At 42.7% G+C, this 23,261-nt stretch overlaps 1 protein-coding gene across 1 annotated transcript; it reads left to right on the plus strand.

Annotated features, from left to right (window-relative positions):
* The first annotated feature begins 3,481 nt into the window (after window positions 1-3,481).
* LOC132571965 (cholinesterase-like) lies at window positions 3,482-19,073 on the plus strand. The gene is made up of 4 exons (XM_060238758.1): window positions 3,482-3,489; window positions 4,557-6,027; window positions 9,839-10,026; window positions 19,012-19,073. The coding sequence occupies exons 2-4, from the start codon at window positions 4,565-4,567 to the stop codon at window positions 19,071-19,073; spliced, it is 1,713 nt and encodes a 570-aa protein (XP_060094741.1). The 5' UTR covers window positions 3,482-3,489; window positions 4,557-4,564.
* Window positions 19,074-23,261: the final 4,188 nt, after the last annotated feature.

Genomic DNA, 23,261 nt, shown 5'->3' on the forward strand with positions numbered 1-23,261 from the left:
AGAGTTGTAGCGGAACACCTCTATGTTTTCCTACACAACGTAACTGCTCTAGACCCTTTCAGTCTGGTTTCAGGCTAGGCTGTAGGACAGATGTAGTGCTGGTGGCCATAAATCAATCTCTGTCTGAATGCAGATAAGAATATAAACCAATAGTCCATCTAATCCAGCATCCTGTCTCACTCCAACGAATTCCTCTGGACAGCCAACAACAGAGCATAGAGGTCAAGGCCTTGCTCTAATATTGTCTCCTGGGTCTAGAAGTTTCCCCTTATCACCATGGCTAGTAGCCACTGATAGATTTATCCTCCATGAATCTATCCAATCCCCTTTTAAAGCTGTTAATTCTTGTGGCCATCGCTAAATCCTCTGGCAGCAAATTCCACATTTTCATCTCTCTCTGTGTAAAGTAATACAACAGCTTTGCCTTTTTATTGCTCTTACTGAATCCCTCCCCCGCAGGTTTATGTTTCACCCTTCTCTCTGAATCAGAATCTTAGAGCAGCTTACAACCTCCTTTCTCTTCTTTCCCCACAAAAGACACCCTGTGAGGTGGGTGGGGCTGAGAGAGCTCTCACAGCAGCTGCCCTTTCAAGGACAATCTTTACAAGAGCTGTGGGTGACCCAAGACCATTCCAGCAGCTGCAAGTGGAGGAGTGGGGAATCAAACCTGGTTCTCCCAGATAGTCCACGCACTTAACCACTACACCAAACTGGCTCTGCAGTATCAGCAATTTTTGACGCTGTGGGGACCATCCCGTTTACCTCATGTGTTTAGAAGTAGAAGTATAGATTGAGGGATGTACCTTGGGTTGGTTTTAATCATTCCTTGTGGGCAGGACTCAAGAGAACTGCAGCTGGAGACCAGTTATCAGTTGGATGGGGTTATCCTCCCCTTGAAAAGCCAAGTTCACAACCTGGGAGTGCTGCCAGACACACAGTCACCTTACAAAACCTGGTGGCTGCAGTGGTCTGGAGTGATTTTGCCCAGCTTCAGATGCTGCATCAGCTTCATCCATTCCTGGCTCAGTCTGCTCTTGCAACTCTTGTTCTTGTTGCCTAAGACATTGACTGAGGCCTGGACTATTGAAATGCACTCTTCTAGAGACTAGATTCTGTGGTTAGGCTTTTGTTGAATGTAAAGAGAAACTTCTTACTTTTGACAATGGAATCAGTTCTGTGGGGAGAAGTGGTCTCTTCTTTGCTGGAGGACTTTGAGCAGAAATCTGTCCAGATTTCCTGCATTGAGGGAGGGATTTGGCTCATTGTCCTGTAAAGTCCACAGGGTTCTCAGCTCAAGGTTGGAAAATACCTGGAGAAATGGGGGTGGAGGCTGGGGAAGGTGGGGGTTGGGAAGGGGAGGAATCTCCGCAGACTATAATGCCATAACTCTAAAGCAGATGTTTTCTTCAGGGGAACTGATCTCTTTTGTTTGGAAATCAGCTGTAATTCTGGGAGACCTCCACTCCCCACCTATAGGGTGGCAACCCTAGAACTGTGAATCTTAAGTCTTTCCCGTTTGAGAATATCACACATCTCCTGTCTCTGTCAGCGAAGGGGCATTGATGTTTCAAGAAGGAATAGACTTGTCTTTGTTCAAAACTAAGTTTCCATTTATTGATTACAGCAATGCTATTCTCTACGCAGGTTCATTGATACTAATAGCGAAATAGGCACAAGCATAGACATTTATGGACATACATCAAAGCATAGGGGTTTTAAATCACTTCTCATAATAAAGCTGGGGCCCTTCCGTTGAAAGTAACCAGTTCACATATCTGTTATCTTCCCACATACACAGCCTGTCTCTCCTCCCCTGCTGTGGCCTTGCTCGTCTCTGGCAGGCACCTGAGAACCAGCTAGATGTTTTGCACTTCAAAGACCTTTGGCACATTAATCACCCCTCCCGTCCACCCTTCGCATTCCCCTGTAGTACTGGTGTTAGTGAAGCAAGGATTTGTAGGGTTAGTTAGCAGTAAATAAACATTTCAAATAACAAAGCAAACTTTAAGGCATACAAGCTGACAGTCTCTTATTCCAGCACTGCCTGTCCCTAAATTACATGTGTAAACGAGCACATGAAGTTGCCGCAAACCATATCTGGCTATTACTCCATTTTGTTCAATACTATCTACTTGACTCTCCAGTTTTCCAGAGCCTCTATCAGAGAAGGGTCCTTCCCTGCCCCCAGCAAGACTCCTGCATCTACATTTCTTTGGTGCCCGGAGTATGTAAAACAGAAGTGTTCAGGAGGGCATTCTTACAAATGGATCGGAATGACAGTATAATGGATCAGCTCCAGAACTTTTTTTGAGCAGGAACACAGATCCAGCTGACTTGTGTCAGGGGGTGGCCTGATATGTAATATGCAAATGAGTTCCTGCTGGGCATTTTCTACAAAAAAGCCCTGCACAAAACATTGGTAATGTCAGTAGGTGTGACCTAATATGCAATATGCAAATGAGTTTCTGCTAGGCTTTTACTACCAAAAAAGCCCTGTGCAAAACAATGGTTATGTCAGGGGATGTGGCCTGATATGCAAATGAGTTCCTGCTGGGCTTTTTCCACAAAGAACTCCTGATAGCTCAAATGGTTGCATCCAAGAAGAACAATATTATAGCATGTGAGGTTGCTCTATATGTTATAGCAAGTTACTGTGTTTATTGTATGTTTCACCATCACTACACTTCTTCCTGCAATTCAATGTCTTTTTTCCTTTGTGACCCTCTTTTTCCTTTGTTACTCTCTGTATGTGTAACTTCAGACAGATCTGTGCCTGCGTTGACTCTCTTGTTGCCCTAAGATAGTTTTCCTTTTTATTAAAAAAAAATGTTGTATTGTTTCCCAGTTCTTCTGTCCTGACGCCAGTGCATTGTTTTGTTTGTTTGAGATCTTTATTTGTTTGACTGCAGTGCTTTTGTAATATTTTGTAATCCACTTTGATGTTCAGTGAAAAAGGTGGGTGATGAAGTTAATCATCATCATAGTTCAAACCAGCAAGTGGATTTTGAGAGCCAAGACTTTGGTCCCTGGCTGGCTAAACAGGCTTTCAAGTGGAAATGGAAATCTGTAACTTTCTGCATGCAAAGAAGGTGTTCTAACACCAAACTACAGGTGACCCCCTCACCAGATTCTTCTCTGTTTGTGGAGAAGAGTGCCAAAGGTCTCTTATTTCTGTCCAAAGACCTTTTATTTCCACCCATTACATAATTTCTCTCATATTTGGCAATACTGTTCCTTGGACTGCCAGGAAATCTATGCCTCCCCACCCCCCACATCTGACCTGTTACCCATCAAAATGTATTTCAGTTGTCTCTTTACAGGAATATCACAGCAGGCTCCTCCCACTGTATGTGGCAAAGCCTGTTGAGTAATTTTCATTAAATAAATAATGCTGGTTTCTTGCTCCCTCCACATGTTACAGATAAGTGAATTGATGCGCAGAGACCTGAACAGAAACCACTGCTGAATGAGGAAAGAGGCAAGAGAGGGGTGAGTCTGCTGTTTTGAAGAACCCTTTGCATCGGGTGATAGGAAAGAGAAGAGGGGAGGGATTCTTGTTGCATCCTGGTTACCAACTACTATCTAGAGAAGATTGGTGCAGAAGGAGAATTAATTTTCATTCTTGTGTTTCATATCTAAAATACTGCAAATAAATAAAACTAATTCTCTGCTAAGATTCTGAAGTGCTGCATTCATTCTTAGACCCTTTGGATTCTAGCTCCCCATTCTATGGAATGTATAGACCAGACCACACTATCGTACTTTGGTCACAGTATGAGAAGACAAGAGTCACTGGAAAAGGAAGCTGTGCTAGCAAAAGTTGAAAGCAGTAGGAAAAGAGGAAGATCCAACATAAGGAGTCCCAAGATGACTCAATCAAGTAATCTGCAGCCCTCAATTCACAAGTCCCAAGCAAGGCTAATAACAATGGAGTGTTTTGGAGATCAGTTCATAGCGTTGCCCTAAGCCTGTGGCAACTTGAGAGCGCTTCATAGACATACACCAGATCTAAGTCCTGATTTAAATGTGGTGTTTGGCTGAAGTGAAATTTTCTTGCATGGAACTTTGTACTCACAACAGGGATAACACTGGGGCTGTTTGCCTCCACTTGGTTATTTGTAGGAAAAGGGGTGTGGTGGGGGTTGTTCGTTTTTTTTTTGTTTGTTTCTTTACAATACTATGGTGCGTCCATTCATCTCCTGGGATTTCTTTCCTGCGACTGAGGGGATCTGCCTATCTAATACACATAGGTACTAATTGTAAACTACCTTGAGCAGAACTCTGCAGGGGGAACATAGAAATCTCCTAAATAAATAAATTCTTCCCTTACAACTTAGAACGTTCACCAAGTCAACTATATTTATCATATTGGCCTTCCTGTTCCTCAGATTCATGAGATATCTAGCTCTCAGAAACAATGGAACAGTTAGAAAGGGGAATTCCTTCCTTCCTTCCTTCCTTGAAACTACTTCTGGGAAATGACCTGTTTCATTTTTTCTTTCTTTTCTTTTTTCGTTTTGAGCAGGGGTAACTACTTTGGGATCCTTCCCTTTCAGGTGCTGCAATGCTTAGACTCTTCCTTTGGTTGACCTTCCTGCTCCTCTCCCTTCTGGAACCCAAGACTTCTGCTGAAAATGAGACTACAGTAGTCACCAGCAGTGGCCCTATCCAGGGAAAGTATCTCTCAGCTGGCTCAAGAAATGTTACAGCCTATCTGGGCATCCCCTATGCAGAACCCCCTGTGGGGAAATTGCGTTTCCAGAAGCCTCTTCCCCATAAACCATGGAGACACATCCTGGAAGCCACCAACTTTGGAAATTCATGCCCCCAAATAGTTATTTTTGGCACTCCTGATTCTGCTATATTCAATGCCAACACGCCCCGTTCAGAGGACTGTCTCTTCCTCAATGTCTGGGTGCCCCATCCCCGGCCCTCCACACCTGCTGCAGTCCTTGTCTGGATCTATGGTGGGGGATTTTTTTTTGGCACAACTTCCCTGGTCATATATGATGGGGCATTCTTAGCTGCTACTGAGAATGTCATTGTGGTCTCCATGAATTACCGTCTGGGAGCTCTAGGCTTCCTTTCATTACCACCAGCTGCCCCAGGAAATGTGGGCTTGTTTGACCAGCAGTTGGCTCTAAAATGGGTGAGGGAGAATGCAGCTGCTTTTGGAGGAGACCCGACTCGGATAACCATTTTTGGTGAAAGTGCAGGAGGAGCGAGTGTCAACTATCACCTCCTCTCACCTGGGAGTCAGCCTCTATTTGACCGTGCTGTGCTGCAGAGTGGAACAGCCATTGCAACTTGGCCTTGGGTGAGTCCTGAGAAGGCAAAGAAGAAAGCCTTGGCCCTGGCCAAGGTGATGGGCTGTACAGAAGGTGAGGACAGTGCCGTAGTGAGTTGCTTGCAGGGAAAGAGAATAGAAGAATTTCCAGAATACAAGTTCTCAGCTGCCTTTCTTAGTATTCACTTTGTACCAACAACAGATGGAGATTTCCTTCCTGATGACCCACAGAAACTTGTGGACTCCGGGCACTTTCAGTCTAAGCCTATGATGATTGGTATCACCTCAGACGAAGGGTCCATGTTTGTCTTTTATGCATTCAACAATAGCCTTTTAACCTGGGAGCAGCTTTTGCAGGGGCTAAAGATGACTCTACCCAATACAACAGAAGACTTCATCCAATCCATTGCTCTGAGGTACAGCGAAGCAGAACCGGAGGGTCCAGAACGCTATCGTTCCGCCTTGTCCCAGGCCTGGGGTGATTACCTCTTTGTATGTCCAGCAAACAGAATTGCCATGGTGACTGCAAAGACAGGAAGCCCTGTGTATGCGTACACTTTCACGCATCGCAGCATTGGCACTGTCTGGCCTGAATGGATGGGGTCACACCATGAAGCTGAGCTCCCCTACATTTTTGGAACTCTGACCTTATTACCGGGAACCAATGTAACTCACACAGAGGTGGAGTTAGAGCTAATTTCCCGAGTGATGCGGTACTGGGCAGAGTTTGCCAGAAGCAGGTAAGATAACTGTTTATATATGGACATTTACCAGCACTTGCTCCAAATATACAGAAGGCAGCACTTGCTTAAGTTTTCTCTGTCACAGAACCTGTTCTGAACTGGCATCCACTTTGAATACATGCCAGTGTCTGTCACTGCGAGAGGAAATGCCAGCTTGGTAACTAAAAATAATCTCAACTATATACACTGGTTCAATGTGTTTGTTTATTTGAGACATTTCTCATTATTAGTTAGAATATTTGTATCCTCTCCGCCTTCAAGGGACTCAAGCTAGTGTACAGTGTTCTCCCTTTGCTGATTTTAGTCTTCTAACAGCCCTGTGAGGTAGGGAAGCAGAGAGACACACAGAGAGAGAAACTGGCCAAAGGTCACTTAAGCAAGTTTCACGCCAGAATCAGAATCTGAACATGGATTTCCTGGCTCCAACCACTACACTCCTGATGTTTATCATTTGCCACACCTTCTGACATCACCATTGTTTCATACAACGCTTTTTTGTAGAAGAAGCCAAGCAGAGGAACTCCTGCAAACAGAGGAAATGGAACGTTGATGATGGTACGAGTAGTATTTTATGTGAAATGGATGGGGGTCCCTTTTCAGTTGGCTCAAGGCTTTGAGCACCCCTACTGCAGTATTTTACAGAAAGTTGCAGAAGCTGCAGGACTGAAAGATTGTTAGATTTGTGAGAGAGCTCTAAAATTGAGCCAGGAAGCAACCATGTATGCTGTACCAGCAAAAGCTAAAGTGTGGCAGCTTCCCATTTTGATAGAACTAGCTTACTCCACTGAGCTTATGGTTACTAAGAAAGTATAGGATCCTCCACAGGTTTCCTGGGTATACCCAGGCCCTAGATGGGCTGCAAAATGGCAGCAAGGTATGATCCCGGAAACTTGTGTGACCCCTGAAGCATGAAGATATCCCATATGCATACAAAACAGAACTACACAGGGACTGCCAGTGGGGAGAGTAGACCCCAATAAATGTGATCAAACTATTGACTTAAATGTGGGAATGACCCCACCAATGCCATCCATGGTTGGTCATAGCATCTGCCAGCAGCAGGTCTGCTATGACCAGATGGGGGAGTATAATGCCACGCGATTTATGACAGCCACAAAATGCAATATATCAGTTCCAGTGCATGTATTAACAGCAGATCATACAATCAATTGATTTCATGTGCCCCACATAGCTTCCTGCAAGGTGGAGCAGTAGAACTGATCCATAGAATGATGGTGTGGGGACAAGAAAGAACTATAGATGGGTTTAATAATATTCTAAGAGAATATAATGAATTAAAATGCGGTGAACTTTTTGCAGAATGGACAAACCAGATGGGACAGAGCCCTAAGTATAGCATGGTCATACTACATTGACAGCCAGGGGCCTGTTTTTTGTATGTGGGAAAAATGCCTATAAGGCTTTACCCCCACCCCCACCCCCGATGGTGCAGGCTTTGTACAATTGCTTATATTTTTCCAAATATCACAACATATCCTACTTTAAATGCTTCTGAGATCCCCAACTTGAGTAGTACACAGTTTAAAAACACGGAGTGTTAACAACTCCCTAGTAGAACACCAGTCATGGGGATGGCGGTTTTTAAGGACTTTTTTCCCAGTCTATGATGAATATGAATTAGAAAATGCAATAATCAATATTTCTGCAGAAGTAGGACGCAGTTTTAAAGATACTTTAGCAGCCCTCATCAGAATGCAAACTGAGATTGATTCACTGGCCAAAATGGTAGTACAAAACAGACGAGCCCTGGATATCCTCCTGGCACAACAAGGGGGAACCTGTACTCTGATAAAAGAGGAATGTTGTTTTTATGTTAATGAATCAGGACACATTTCTACACATTTAAAAGACGTTAAAGATGCAGTTAAAATTTTTCATGAAATTTCTAAGGATCCTATGCTATCTGATTGGCTCGATTGGTTTCCAGGCCTTCCAAATTGGCTAAAGACTTTATTTCATATTATGATTGGAGTAATGGTTATTATTGTAGTGATTTTGTCTATATGCTGTCTGCTGCAATGCATGCCTTCACTTTTTAACATGGGAAAAACAGCATTTGCCAATCATGTCATGATCACACCACAGCAAAGGATTGTTGATGGTTGGAGCAATAATTATTGGAATATTGGGGGTTTTATTTCTCAAAACCCCAGATGAGGGAAATTGTGGAAAAAATTAATTAGAATGGTGCTTTGGGAAATAAAAGATGTGCTGTAGTCAGTATTAAGATTCCAAAATTCCTTATGCCTGTTTCTTGACCTTTGTGCTATGTGACCCCAAGCACCATACCTCCCTCCTGGGAGTAAGCACAAAAACAATTAATGGGATGTGTATACAGATATATCTCTTTGAAATCAAGACCCCAGACACTAAAGATAACATTTTACGGCTCAGAGCCCCTGCAATAAAATGGAAGAGCCTTCCTGTTCTTTCCTGAAGTGTATGTTATCCTGATATCTCTATGGGATGCAGCAATGGCTTTCAAAGTGTTTTCCTGAAGTATAAATCAATCCTGTATCCTGCTGCATTTTGTACAACAATGACATCTCAAAACATCTGAGGATGGGAACAACTCCTTTGCAAAGAATTTATTGTGAAAGGTACTAAACGTAATTAAGTCATAATCGAATGGTCTGACTTGTTTGATCTTTGCCTATAAAAACTATAAAATTTCTGTTAGAGGTCCCACTCTGAGCAGCTAGCAGAGAGTTCATTACTCCCTGACAGCTACTTGTGACACCTCAAGAAGTTCTTGATCTTATATTTGCATGTCTTTGCTTATTAAGGGTCTGTTTCTTTTGTGTGTTATTGGGGAATTTAGATAAGTATTAAGTGAAGTAACTGTTTTACTTAGGACCAGCACCAGCCCTGGCTGCTGGTCCAAAGTGTATTGGCTGATATTATATAAGGTTGTATTTAGAAATAAACTGTTACTGTGTTAAGATAGCCTTGAATAGTTTTTTTAAGTTCAGCCAGCACCATCCTTGAAATAGCCTTTGGTGAGTAGGGCTAAAACAGTATGAACCCCTTATATACTGCACCATCTCCTTTCCTGGTTGGAAGAACAATAAAGTTTCGTTCCACAGTTGTTTTTTTAGGTTTTTGCCTAGCTACCTTGGAAGTTTAGTAAAACAAGGCAGAAGGAAAATGTTATTACCCACAAGTAGGGCTTTTTTTTTTTTTAGCAGGAACGCATAGGAATGCAGTTCTAGCTAGCTTGGCATCACAGTTCTAGCTAGCTTGGCATGCAGCAAAAAGCAAGTTTCTCATTGAAAGCTTAGAGAAATAAAACTGGCTGGAATTGGCACCCCAAATGATACCGGAGCATGTATCTGGCTCATATCTCCAGGGATGATATTTCACAACTGGGGCTTCCCTATAGAAAATGCCTTTGCACTGGTTATTGCCTGCCTAATTTTGGAAGTCAGGGTAACCTGAGTCACCACCTCTGTGGAGGATCTTGGATATATGTTGACAGAGCTGAAAGCTTTTCAGAGCTAACTAATGTGAATGGAATACTTTTTTGGGGTCTTACTGAGGGTCTTACCAGTAGACCAGTGAAGTTACTAAATGCAGTGCTTCCTTTGAGCAAGAACGTGCAGGAACTCGGTTCTGGCTGGGTTGATGCAGAGGGTGTGGCCTAATATGCAAATACATTTCTTCTGGACTTTTTCTACAAAAAATGCTCTGTGTATAAATGAATAAATACAAAATCAGATGACATCTATTGTGTGCCTTACACAGAACTCTGACATTGTGGATCACAATATTTCTGCCTCCTATGTAGCAATCCCACTCCTTCAGATGTCAGCGAGACAAAATGGCCACCCTACAACCCTGCAGAGCAGAACTTCTTTCGCATCAGCACAGAGCTGCCTCAAGTCATGAAGCCCTCACCCACTTGGCTCTGCAGGTTTTGGAAGGCATTCTTAGCAGAGACATCAAGACCACATCAGATCTTTGCGGTGGAAGATGGTAAGCAGTGGGGTGCCGCAGGGCTCAGTACTGGGTCCCATGCTCTTTAACTTGTTCATTAATGATCTGGAGTTGGGAGTAAGCCGTGAAGTGGCCAAGTTTGCAGATGACACTAAATTGTTCAGGGTGGAGAGAACCAGAGAGGATTGTGAGGCACTCCAAAGGGATCTGTTGAGGCTGGGTTAGTGGGCGTCAACGTGGCAGATGAGGTTCATAGTTTTCAAAAGTTTTTATTAGTTTCAGAAACAGTTTGAAAAATGGGGAACAGAAAAGAAAAGGGGATAAAAGCACAATACATTCTGGTCTTGTTTTAATAAAATACCTTCCAAAATCCTAGGATAGTTCTACATATTTTCTTAACATAAGTTATCTCTTATTGTTATTTTAATCTAAACATTTTAAAATTAATCTAAATCTTTAATTATATTCTAGTAATCTATTTTATTCAAACTATGTTTGAAAATTTAATTCAAAATAAATGTTGTAATGTACGCACAGGAAAAAAAGAGAAAGAAATCAGATCACACTAAAGAATCTTAAGAGTCTAAGTGTCCAACCAAACATAGAATTTTATCCAACTTTTCCTCGCTTCTTCTTTAGGTTTCATGGAGGGAGCAATCCTGGCGCTTGCTGTAAGCGTCAGAGCTAGAGCCAGGCAGACAGGCACGGAGGAAGCACGCTGCCCCCTCCGCAGGCCGGCACTCCGCGAAGCGCTGGGTTTGCGGAGGGGGCGGGTGCTTCCTCCATGCCTGTCTGCCTGGCTCCGGCTCTGATACTTAAAGCAAGCGCTGGGATCGGAGGGCGGAGGGAGTGATCCTGGCGCTTGCTGTAAGCGTCAGAGCTGGAGCCAGGCAGACAGGCACAGAGGAAGCACGCTGCCCCCTCCGCAGCTGACACTTGCGAAGTGCTGGGTTTGCAGTGGGGGCAGCGTGGAGCGATCCCAGCGCTTGCTGGAAGCAGAGCTGGAGCCAGGCAGGCAGGCGCGGGGGAAGCGTCGGGATCGGAGGTGGAGGCAGCGGATCGCCCCCCAGGAGGAAGGTGCGTCCTATGGTCCGGAGTGTCTTATGGACTGAAAAATACGGTATATAGCTTCTACTGCTCTCAAAAAGTTTTCCTCACATTCCATACTTTTCAATTGCTATAACATAAACTTCCAACGAAGATTGTCAAATGCCTTCTCGGCATCCAGGCAAATTAAAGCCAATTGCTTCTCTGAATGGCTTTCATAATATTCTAGGATATTACAAACTCTTCTAACATTATCTTTCAGGTACCTTTTAGGTAAAAATCGTGCTTGATCATAATGTATTGTAGATTGCAAAACTTTCTTCAAATGTTGTGCCAATATTGCAGCAAAAATTTTATAATCCACACTTAAAAGAGAAATTGGACGATAATTTTTAATGTCCTTCAAATCATTGTCCTCCTTCGGAATCAAGGATATTGTTGCTTCTTGCCATGAATTTGGAATTTGGCTTTCTTCTTGTATCTTTTCTATGAGGCATTTGAATGGTAGAAGTAAAGCTTCTTCATAGGCTTTATAGAACGCTGCCAGTAATCCATCTGGCCCTGGTGATTTGCCATTCTTTTGGGCAGTTAATGCCTCTCCAAGCTCCCTCATAGTTATAGGATCATTCAAAAATTTTTGTTGTTCTTCTGTGAATTTATTAAGACTATTTTGTTTAACATATTCTTCTAAGTTTGTTTTATCAACTTGATTATCTTCATATAATTTTTTATAAAATTGTTCTACAATTTGTCATATTTCTTGTTTTTGAGATTTCTCTTTATTATTCTCATCTCTCAATGTTGTAATTATTCTTTTAGCCTTCTCTTTTCTCATCCCATAGGCCAACCACCTTCCAGGCTTGTTGGCATGCTCAAAAAAGTTTTGTTTAGCATGCCTCAATTTAATCTCCACCTCTTCCATAGGAATTAAATTCATTTTGTGTTGCATTTCTTTAACCTTTTTTTTGAAATTTATACTTTGTTGGATATTTTTTAAGATTCTTCTCAGCTTCTCCCGTTTGCAACAATAAATTTTGAAAACTTTCCGCTCTCTCTTTCTTTTTTTTAATACAATATCTAATTGCAAGACCCCTGTAAAAAGCTTTTGCAGTATCCCAGACCATTTGCATCTTTACTTCTTGTGTTATATTTTGCTTGAAAAAAGCTTCCATTTCTAATTTAGAGTCACTAAGAAAATCTTTATCTTTCAAAATTGCAATATTTAACTTCCATGGCCTTCTTGTCCGTCCACCTTTTAATTTTATCATTACAGGGCTGTGATCTGATATAACTCTTCTTTGAATTTCTGTATCCACTAAGTCTTTAATCAAGCTTGTAGAAAGCCAACACATGTCAATTCTTGACCAGGTTTGGTGACTAGAAGAGTAGTAAGTAAAATCTCTAGAATTGGAGTATCTTGTTCTCCAGACATCTACCAACTCCATTTCTTCTGCTAATTTCCAAAAACTTGTCCGAAGCTGAGGACTTTTAGTTTTTGGTTGGTTTGTGCATTTTCTTATCTAGCTGTCTATCAGACACAGCATTAAAGTCTCCTATTAAACAGTATTCCACATACTGCAAATTCTATAATTTAAGACGCAAATCATGAAAAAATTTCTCTTGGTGATCATTTGGAGCATAGACGTTTGCAAGCAAAATTTTCTTATTATCCACTGTGATTTCCACTAATAGAATTCTTCCATCTTCAGAAGCAAATTGCAGTTGTGGGTTAAATTTGTCTTTAATATAAACTGCCACTCCTGTTGCTACAAATAAATTGCCAAGTTTTTTGTTCTTCAACAAATTTTGATCTTTAGTTAAGATATGGGTTTCCTGTAAACAAATTATATCCATTTCCATTTTTGCCAAATATCTACATGTTTTTCTCCTTTTGGCAGAAGAATTGAGCCCATTAACTTTAACTGAAACAATTGAAGGCATTATGGCTTTAGTTTATCACTATCTTTTTTATCTTTTTTGGACTGTTGTACGATATCTCCGTGGTTGGTTTGGATCTTCATCACCAGAACCTTCTTCTTCTTGCTCCTCATCATCTTTTTCTTTGCCTTCTTTGTTCTTTATACTTTCCAAAAAGTTCTGTGCTTTGAAAGTGGAATTAATCTTGTAACGGTTTTCCTGGTACGTAAAAAGAAGTTCTTCTGGCATTAGCCATGTATAAGGTATCTCTCTTCTCAAAAAATCTGTTAGTGCTTGATAATCTCTCCTTTTTTGTCTCACTGGCCAAGGAACCTCTCTTAAAATTTTCACCGTATTTCCAGCTATCACCATGGGTCTGTCTCTTACTTGTTTCAAAATGTCGACTTTAATTTTTTTTCTTGCTAGCCTCAGATGTACTTCACCAGGTAATTTGTTTCATCTTGTATAACTTGATGGGACTCTTCTAACTTGATCAAACTCCTCCTCCATCCTCTGGGAGGTTACCTGTAGAATTTCAGCCAAGGCTTCACTTAACATTTTCTGTAAATCTTCATTTTTCTCTTCTGGTATGTTTTGAAACCTCAATATATAGGCTGCTTTATCTACTTCCAACTGCAGAAGTCTGGAGTCTTGTAAGGTCTGTTCTTTTCCCAAATGTTCCACTTTTTTGATTTTCTCAGTCACCTGACCCTCTAGTGCTTTTAAAGCTTTATTAGTCTCCCCTGTCTGTCTACTATTCTCCTTAAATTCTTGTTTGATCTCTGTCATCTGTTCATCTATGTTGTCTATTTTACTTGCCATCCGTGTTACAGTAGCCATTAAAGTGGTTTGCCATTCTTTCATATCTCCTTGCATAGGTGTAAATTTCCCTGGGCCCGATTGACCATCAGGTGAATAAGATGGTTTCCCTTCTTTAATGTCTTTTTTCTTGGGGGGCTCCTTAGGAATAGCCCCTGCTTTACTTTCCATAATTATTAATGTAAGCACACTCAGAAATTAAAAAACCTCTTCAGCGGTTATTTTAAGTTTCTCTGTTTTGCTTTAAGCAAAAAATAATCTTCTTCCAAGAGTTCTCTTATTGCCAAACAGATCTAAAAAGAAAACAAGCTTCTAGCTTCTCTCAACAATTTATGGTAGTCAAAACAGCACCGAGGATGCTGACAAACACAACATTCACCACAGTAGATATTCAATAGACAAAACAGCAGACCACAATTCACTGTCCAGTATTTTCCATCAACATTATTTCAAAGGCAAGCCAACTCTCCACCTTGACTCTCAAATATCTTTTAAGCAGCACAGTAGACCAGTAGCTTTGTAATCCAGCGCTGAATATCCTATTTGTAATCCCAAAAATGAGAACCAAAATTGATTGCAAAACCATCCAAACTGAAGCACCACCAACAAACAAGAAGAGAGAAACAAAGGGAAAAAAACCCCAGCATAACCAAAAAGGGAGGGAACCCCCCCTCCCAAAATAATCCAACCAAAAAGGCTGAGAAAAAAAAAGCCACAGGTAAAAGGTAATCCACAAAAAAAACCCACAGGTAAAGGTAATCCACAAATAATCCAATCAGAGGTAAACCAGGAGCAAAAAAGAACAAGCAAAAAAAAAAAAACAACAACTAAAAAATCAGGGCAGCTCTAAAAGTTATATCCAGAGAAAAAATAATGACTTCCTTAACATCCATAGAAAAAGAATAAAGTAAAAGTAAAAGTAAAAAAATCTTCTTATAGCCAACCCCCCCCCCCCAAAGTATAATGTCAAGTAGCCACCAACTTGTCAATGCAGTTTAAACACTTCAAGGCTTCAGCTTCTACTTCACAAAGATCTTACAGCCAAACCTCTTCACATCCCTATACACTTATCAATAGAAGTCTTTCAGCCACAGCCTCTTCCTCCTTCCAGTAAGTGCAATATATCAATTTAAGTTCAGGCACCAAGTCCCATATAGCATACAGATTAGTGTAGTCTCCTGCAGATAATTTCAGTGTTCAAAATACGCAGAAACTTTTTCTAGCCTTGAAAGAGAAAAGGGGAGAGTCCCCCCCCTTTCTCAAACTTTTGCCTCACTTAAAGTCTGCAGCTTCTTTGTTCCTGCATCTCTGCCACACATCCAAAAGGAATATAATAGACAAGATTTACACCAGTAGAAGAATCCATGTCCTTCATCTAGAATTTGATTGAAGATCCAGAATGCAGAGTGTTAGAAAGAAGAAAGGAGGTAAAACCGGTGGCTGACTTTTGGCCATTTAAAAATGGCTATCGGGACGCTGAGGCTCGGGAAGAGTGGGATCAGGAAGCAGCCACCTCCGCTGGCATTCCTGATCTACCGTTCTGATTCCCCTGCCTTCTGAGACTCTCCTGGGTCCCAGAATCGGGTCTGCCTTCAGTGGGCGACCCCTCAAAGGGCCAATTTGAAGGCGGCTCAGGACGTGATGGTCCGAGCCACTTTCAATGGCAAGCTGCCAAAACCAGAAACCCCGGCAGATGAGGTTCGATGTGGCCAAGTGCAAAGTAATGCACATTGGGGCCAAGAATCCCAGCTACAAATAGAAGTTGATGGGTTTTGAACTGGCAGAGACTGACCAAGAGAGAGATCTTGGGGTCGTGGTAGATCTCACTGAAAATGTCAAGACAGTGTGCGATTGCAATAAAAAAGGCTAATGCCATACTGGGAATTATTAGGAAGGGAATTGAAAACAAATCAGCCAGTATCATAATGCCCCTGTATAAATCGATGGTGCAGTCTCATTTGGAATACTGTGTGCAATTCTGGTCACTGCACCTCAAAAAGGATATTATAGTATTGGGAAAAGTCCAGAAAAGGGCAACTAGAATGATTAAAGGTTTGAAACACTTTCCCTATGAAGAAAGGTTAAAACGCTTGGGGCTCTTTAGCTTGGAGAAACGTCGACTGCGGGGTGACATGATAGAGGTTTACAAGATTATGCATGGGATGGAGGAAGTAGAGAAAGAAGTCCTTTTCTCCCTTTCTCACAATACAAGAACTCATGGGCATTCAATGAAATTGCTGAGCAGTCAGGTTAAAATGGATAAAAGGAAGTACGTCTTCAGCCAAAGGGTGATTAACATGTGGAATTCACTGCCACAGGAGGTGGTGACGGCTACAAGCATAGCCAGCTTCAAGAGGGGATTGGATAAAAATATGGAGCAGAGGTCCATCAGTGGCTATTAGCCACAGTGTGTGTGTGTGTGTGTGTGTGTATTGGCCACTGTGTGATACAGAGTGTTGGACTGGATGGGCCATTGGCCTGATCCAACATGGCTTCTCTTATGTTCTTAAATGAGTTGAAGTCCTGAATAAGGTAAGAGGAGCCCAAATCTACTCCCTGTGGTAGACATTCCCCCATAACTTGTGGATGGTTGCTTGGAATCTTGAAAACTAGATAATACAATGTTAAGGCCATTCTGGAATTGGGTAGGATAACAACTAAACCTCTGTTTTAATTCCTACACCAAAATTGGCAGTGCCAGATACATGACAGGGGAGAGTGCAGGACTAGTCTCTCTTCTGTTTGCCTTGCAAAACACATTTTCACACAGGCACCATCCACCCAGTGAGGCTACAGCTCCTATCTGGAAGAGTTCATGGCTTTCTACTTCTGGTAGCCTCCTCCATTGGACCTTGATGATTTTTAACATTTATTATCTATCCCACCTTCTTTCCCAATGGAGCCCTAAAGAGCCTTATGTTGTTTTTATTTAATTTTTAATTTTTGGATTTATATCCTGCCCTGTCCTGCAAGCAGGCTCAGGGCGACTTTGTCCTCCATTTTGTCCTCACAACATGCCTGTGAGGTAGATTAGGCTCAGGATGTGAGACTAGCCAGGGTCACCCAGAAAGCTTCTAGTTTCTTGTGGTTAGGTCTGTTCTAGAAAGATATATTTTCTTCTTCTCAGACAACATTGAAGACTAACTAGTGTGGAGGGAGTCTCATTAGAAGCTTCCCGTTCAGAACCCCTTCCAATGACAAAGATCCAGATGGAGTGGCTAGGAAAGAAATTACTGTTGTTTTATCATAGTAAAAGATCCCCAGCAAGCAATGAAGACCCCAAGAAAAGCAATATAGATATTGAATATTCAGTGGTTTTGCCCCTGATCTACTAACCCTGCCCCATTAATTATTTGTTACCACACCTGCCTAATAATGCATGAATTTCTTATGCCCCCTTCCCATGTTTCTCTATTCACCACATTATGTCTTTTCTAACATTTTCTAATATCCTTGTGCAGCCTTCAGTGCCTTTTCTCAGCTGCTTACCTCCTTGAGAAGTAACTTCTTGAAACTTGGCAGAATACACAAGTTTGTTGTTCTTTATTTTGCATTGAGGCATGCTCACAGAGAGGGAGCTTCTCTGTTTGTTTATTTAATTTTCTGTCTTTCACATTAGCTACACTGTGGTGTCTGTTAATAGTACACACCAGAGTGGCTTGCCTTAGGATTTCACTGCTATGAAGTTTAGTTCAAAAAACTCCCAGTGGCTCTAGTCATTTTGGAAATATAGATGGCTTGCAAAGATGAGGAATTTAAAAAAAATCACTTTTACAGGCTAGGGATGAGAATCTAACAATCCTTGCGGTGTAGCAGTGTTTTGTTCCCTCACAAAGCATGTTTAGTTACAGTCTAGGCTCAGACCTTTTCAGTGGCTGCCTCTGGGACAGCCTTTCAGCTCCTACCTTCCTGGCTTGTCTCCCTTCACAGTGAGCTATTTCTGAGAGGTTTTGGAGCAGCCTGAATCCAGACAAAAGGAAAACACTCTATTGACGGGGAGAACAAAGCAGTAGACAAGTGCACCTTTAAGACCAACTAAGTTTTATTCAGAATGTAAGCTTTCGTATGCTCTTAAGCAGACTTCATCAGACAAAATGGGAATGGAAGCAGCAATTTTTAATATAAGTGGGCAGTGTAGAATCATGGGAATGTTTTTAGCAGATTAAAAGAATCACAAATAGGGATTTGTGTTTGTTACTGTTAGGACAAAGCAGGGCTGAAACAACATCGGAGGGTGATAAAAAGCAGACTGCTGTTGTAGGTGCAAAGTGCCATAAATCTAGGTAACATTCTGGTTTTATTTATGGTGTTTTTAGATTTTACTGTAGAGAGAGAGCCAGTTTGGTGTAGTGGTTAAGTGTGTGGACTCTTATCTGGGAGAACTGGGTTTGATTTCCCACTCCTTCACTTGCAGCTGCTGGAATGGCCTTCGGGTCAGCCATAGCTCTCCAAGAATTGTCCTTGAAAGCGCAGCTGCTGTAAGAGCTCTTTCAGTCCCACCTACCTCACAGGGTTTCTGTTGTGGGAGTGGGGAAAGTAAATGAGATTGTGACTGCTCTGAGACTCTGAGAATCAAAGTATAGGGCAGGGCATAAATCCAATATCATCATCATCTTCTTCTTAAATAAATGTTATCTTAATGTTTGTCAAATTGTTGTTATACTGATGTTATCAATTTGGGACCTCAGATGTTCACAAGGAAAGTATATAAATAATTTAAATAAATATGAAAATCTAGTGCCTCATTTTGACTAAGATTGGTCAGTCATGCTGTCTAGAAAACAGCAATCTCAGTAAGGGATGCCAGTCTCCAGGTGGGACATGTGGATCCCCTGGAATAACAGCTCATCTCCAGACTACAGAGATCAGTTCTCCTGGAGAAAATAGATGCTTTGGAGGATGGACTCTATGACATTGTACCCCATTGCGGCCCCTGTCCCCCCTCACAGGCTCCATCCCCAAATTTCCTTGAGTTTCCACACCTGGATTTGGAAGCCCTACCCCGCCCCCCATCCCATTGGAATGTTTTAAAGCTAATGTGATTTTAAACTCCCTTGGCGGGGAGGGCGGGATACAAATAAAATATTATTATTATTATTATTATCCCTCACTGGTGACCAGAGGGAACCTAGCAACCCTAATCTGAGTGGTCACATGATAATGTGTCCCCCCACCCCACCCCGAGTTATCTGGTCTAATTCAGTGGAAGGTTCATTTTCTGAGATTTCTTTCTTGCCACAGATCAGCTTCCAAAAGATTATGTTTTGGCAAGTCCAGAAGATGGTAAAAAGCAAGAACCGTGAATTAAGAAAAGTATGGCTGGATGGAGAAAAGAGGATCATATGAACTGGAAGAAAGGGACGGTGGCTCATTGGTAGAGCATCTGGTTGGTAAGCAGAAGGTCCCAGGTTCAATCCCCGGCATCTCCAAAAAAGGGTCCAAGCAAATAGACATGAAAAACCTCTGCTTGAGACCCTGGAGAGCTGCTGCCAGTCTGAGTAGACAATACCGACTTTGATGGACCAAGGATCTGATTCAGTATAAGGCAGCTTCATATGTTCAAAGAAGGCTAAAGGGAGACTGGACAACAATATATTAGTTTATACCTGCATTCTTTCATGTAAACTCCATGTAGATTATACTAGTTTCTGTTGACTGATTTTAAAAATAAAATCCAATAACCAGCTTCCTCTCACTTTCTTCTTAGGCACAATCAAACTGATATTAATTTGACTAAATTAACACAGTCTCCTGAGCTCTCCTTCTGCTTCAATGCCCCTTTCTTTCGTGCACATCTTCCCTTTGATTTGATGTGAAGACTGTGCAGGTCTGTCAACATGCCCTGGATCTTGATGAAAACAAGCTTGGGGAGCTGAAAGTGAGGACTTCCTGGCTGTGGAAATCCCTAGCTGTAACCACTCTGTGTTGTGACATCTAAATCTGAGTGTTTCAACAAGCTGGGGTTAACCACAATTTAATCCTAGATTGGAAGCCCAGTTTGCCTATTATTTTAAATCATACCAGAGGGCAATTTAGCACAGCTAGGGTTGCCATCTCCAACTTGTGAAATTCCTGTAGATTTAGAAGGTGGAGTCAGGGGTAGGGAGGCAGCTCAGCAAGGAATGTAACATCATAGAGTCCACTCACTGAAGCTGCCATTTTCTCCAGGGAAGCCAATCTCTATAGTCTGATGATCAGTCATAATTCCAGGAGAGCTGCAGACCCCAACTTATTTACTTTATCAAATTCAATTTCAGATCACCTATTCCTGAAGGACAAGGCTCAGAGTGGTGTACAACATGATATCATACCAAACATTGTTAAAAACCAATTAAAACCAACAAAACACAACAATATCTGAACAATGGCACTAAAAGCTCTAGTAGTGCCACTGTTCCATAGGGGAGGCAGGGAGTGAGAATGCCTGAAAGATGTCCTCAACCAAACACCTGGTGGAATATCTCTGCCTTAGAGGCCTTGCCGAAGTGCCTCAAATCCACAGGGGACAGATGTTTTTCAACGCAGAGTTCCACCACGTTGGAGCCAGGGTGAAAAATGCCCTGGCTCTGGTTGAGGACAACCAGACATTTCTCAGGCCAGGAACCACCAACAGATTGTAATGCTCTCCTGCGGAGTATACCAGGAGAGGCGGTCATAAAGATACATAGGTCCCAACAGGGCCTTTTTTATTAGAAAAAGCCCAGGAGGAACTCATTTGCATATTAGGCTACCTCCCCTGATGCCAAGCCAACTGGAACTGCATTCCTGTGTGTTTCTGCTAAAAAAAAAATCCTGGCACCAAGATATGTTAAGGGCCTTAAAGATCAACACTAAGACCTTGCACCTGATTTGGTACTCTGCTGGAAGCTAGTACAGCTCATGCAGCACAGGATGGATGTGTATTGTATGCCGAGTCCCCATAAGGATATGCACAGCTGCATTATGTACCAGTTGGTGTTTCCTGGTCAGCTTCAAGGGTAGGCCCACGTAGAAAGAGTTGCAGTAGTCCAGTCTGGAGATTACCATTGCATGGATTACTGTGGCTAGAACAGGGCAAAACAGGTTGGGGGCCAGTTTCCTGACCTGGCACAGTTGGAAGAATGCCAGTCTGGTAACATTAGTGAACTGAGCCTCCATCTTTAGTGAGGCATCTAGAATCACACCCAGAACCTCAGTCCTAAAAGGATTCAGTTTCAGCCGGTTCTGTTTCAGCCATCCCACCACAGCCTCCAACCCTCCACCATATTTACTGGGGTGGTATCCGGCCAACCACCCATCAAAAGATAGAGCTGGATGCCATCAATACACTGGCAGCAACACAGTGCAAGTCTCCAAAGCAGTTGGGCAAGGGGGCACATACATATATTGAATAACATTGGAAAGAGGATTGCCCCCTGATTAACCCAACACAGCAGGTGTCACGAGCTGGGGCCAGGCCAGGCGAAGTCCAGGGGCAGTCCAAGGTCTGTAACCGGTGAGCAAGAGTGTCCAAGGTGCCAAAGCCAAATCGTCGTCCAGGTATCGTAGGTCAGAGGTTCAGAAGCCGTAGTCAGGGGGTCCAGAAGTCAAGCCAAGGTCAGGAGGTTCAAAGTCAAAAGCCGAAGTGGATGCTAGGACGTCAGGTAGATAACTAGTTGCTTCCACAAAGCCTTCTCTCAAAGCCTACAGCTATATAGCCCTCTGCTGTCTGTTGCCCATTTGGGCTAATTGCTGACTCAGAGGGCAGCCAGGATCCTGCTGGGATTCAAGCACCCTCACTCCTAGAAGGGCCAGAATACTTTCAAAACTCAGGGCTCAGGGAGCGTCTTGCTTGTGAGCGTGCCACCCTCCTCCGATCCCTGAGGTCCTGACGAAGGCGGTCACGCACACGAGCCACCCGAGAGGGCGAGGCAGGGGGGCTTGAATCTTCTCCAGCAGGAGGCAGGGGCACTGGTGCAGGTGGCAGGGGCACAGTTTCTTCTGCAGGCTCGGCTTCTTCTGCAGGGCCCCCAGCACCCATGACAGCAGGGGGTATCTAGGTGGCCTCCTCTCCGGCTCAGGCCTTCTGCATTCCAAGCAAATTCTGGCAGAGCCAGTTTGTTGTAGTGGTTAAATGTGTGGACTCTTATCTGGGAGAACCAGGTTTGACTCTCCACTCCTCCACTTGAAGCTACTGGAATGGCCTTAGGTCAGCCATAGCTCTCCTAAGAGTTGTCCTTGAAAGGGCAGCTGCCGTAAGAGCTCTCTCAACCCCACCTACCTCACAGGGTGTCTGTTGGGGGGCGGGGAGGTAACGGAGACCTCTCCGTGATTCAAAGTATAGGGCAGGATATAAATCCAGTATCATCATCTTCTGCCTTGGCGGGGAGGGCAGGATATAAATAAAAAGTTATTATTATTATTATTCTCTGCCAGTGAGCCACAGCCACTCCCCTGGGAAGTTATTCCATAAGACATAGTTCAACCCTGTGAGGTGGATGGGGATGAAAGGGCTCTCCCAGCAGCTGCCCTTTCAAAGACAACCTCTGCCAGAGCTATGGCTAACCCAAGGCCATTCCAGCAGGTGCAAGTGGAGGAGTGGGGAATCAAACCCGGTTCTCCCAGATAAGAGTCCACACACCAAACTGGCTCTCAAGCATTTTTAAGTCACTTCAGACTAAGGGCAACCCTATGAACTGATCTCCAAAACACTCTAGTGTTATTATCTTTGTTTGGGACTTGTGAACTGAGGGCTGCAGATTCCTTGACTGAAACATCTTGGGACTCCTTAGGCCTCATTTTGGGCAGGAGCTCACAGGAGCAGAGCTCCAGAACCTCCAAATTTTATGTTGATCTTTCTTACCCCCTGCCCCCCCCACCAAAAAAAATCCTTCTTTGCTCCATTGTTCAGCCCTTCTGTAAGAATCTTGCTGAACTCTAAGATTTGACAAATTTCTCATACTTCTCTCCTCACAAAAAAGGGAAAATGACGGAAACATCAAGCAGACAGATGGAAGTTTTCATCACACCACTGTGACCACATAGGAGAAAGTAATTTTTAAAAGTATGATGGTGTAAGGTTTTATTATGACACTTATAATTCAAGAGGCATTTTAAGGTAGCTGCTGAGCTGATATAATTTAGTACACCTTCCGATGATGATGCATATGCAAATGAGTTGTGCTAATGAGCTCTGGCACCTTTTTTCTACAAGATGACCCCTGGGACTCCTTATGTTGGGTCTTCCTCTTTTCCTACTGCTTTCAACTGGGTACTAATTTTACCATCCTCGGAAGGATGGAAGGCTGAGTAAACCTGGAGCTGGCTACCTGAACCAGCTTCCACTGGGATCTAACTCAGGTCGTGAGCAGAGGGCTCAGACTGCAGTACTGCAGCTTTACCACTCTGTGCCACGGGGCTTTTATAGAGAGAAGATTATCTCAATATATTTCATAAATATGCATACTGCATATGTGTAATATTTCTGGATAGGCTTACATGTTGTGCACTATTGTCTGAATGCCCTACATCAG

The sequence above is a fragment of the Heteronotia binoei genome, chromosome 5 (assembly GCF_032191835.1).
Source record: "Heteronotia binoei isolate CCM8104 ecotype False Entrance Well chromosome 5, APGP_CSIRO_Hbin_v1, whole genome shotgun sequence".
Taxonomy (NCBI): Eukaryota; Metazoa; Chordata; class Lepidosauria; order Squamata; family Gekkonidae; genus Heteronotia; species Heteronotia binoei.

Excerpts from the sequence above, each read along its gene's own strand:
- LOC132571965 (XM_060238758.1), top strand. The coding sequence starts at position 4,565 with ATGCTTAGACTCTTCCTTTGGTTGACCTTCCTGCTCCTCTCCCTTCTG. Across the intron at positions 6,028-9,838 it reads GCAGAGTTTGCCAGAAGCAG|CAATCCCACTCCTTCAGATG; the intron begins GTAAGATAACTG and ends CCTCCTATGTAG. Across the intron at positions 10,027-19,011 it reads GATCTTTGCGGTGGAAGATG|ATCAGCTTCCAAAAGATTAT; the intron begins GTAAGCAGTGGG and ends TTCTTGCCACAG.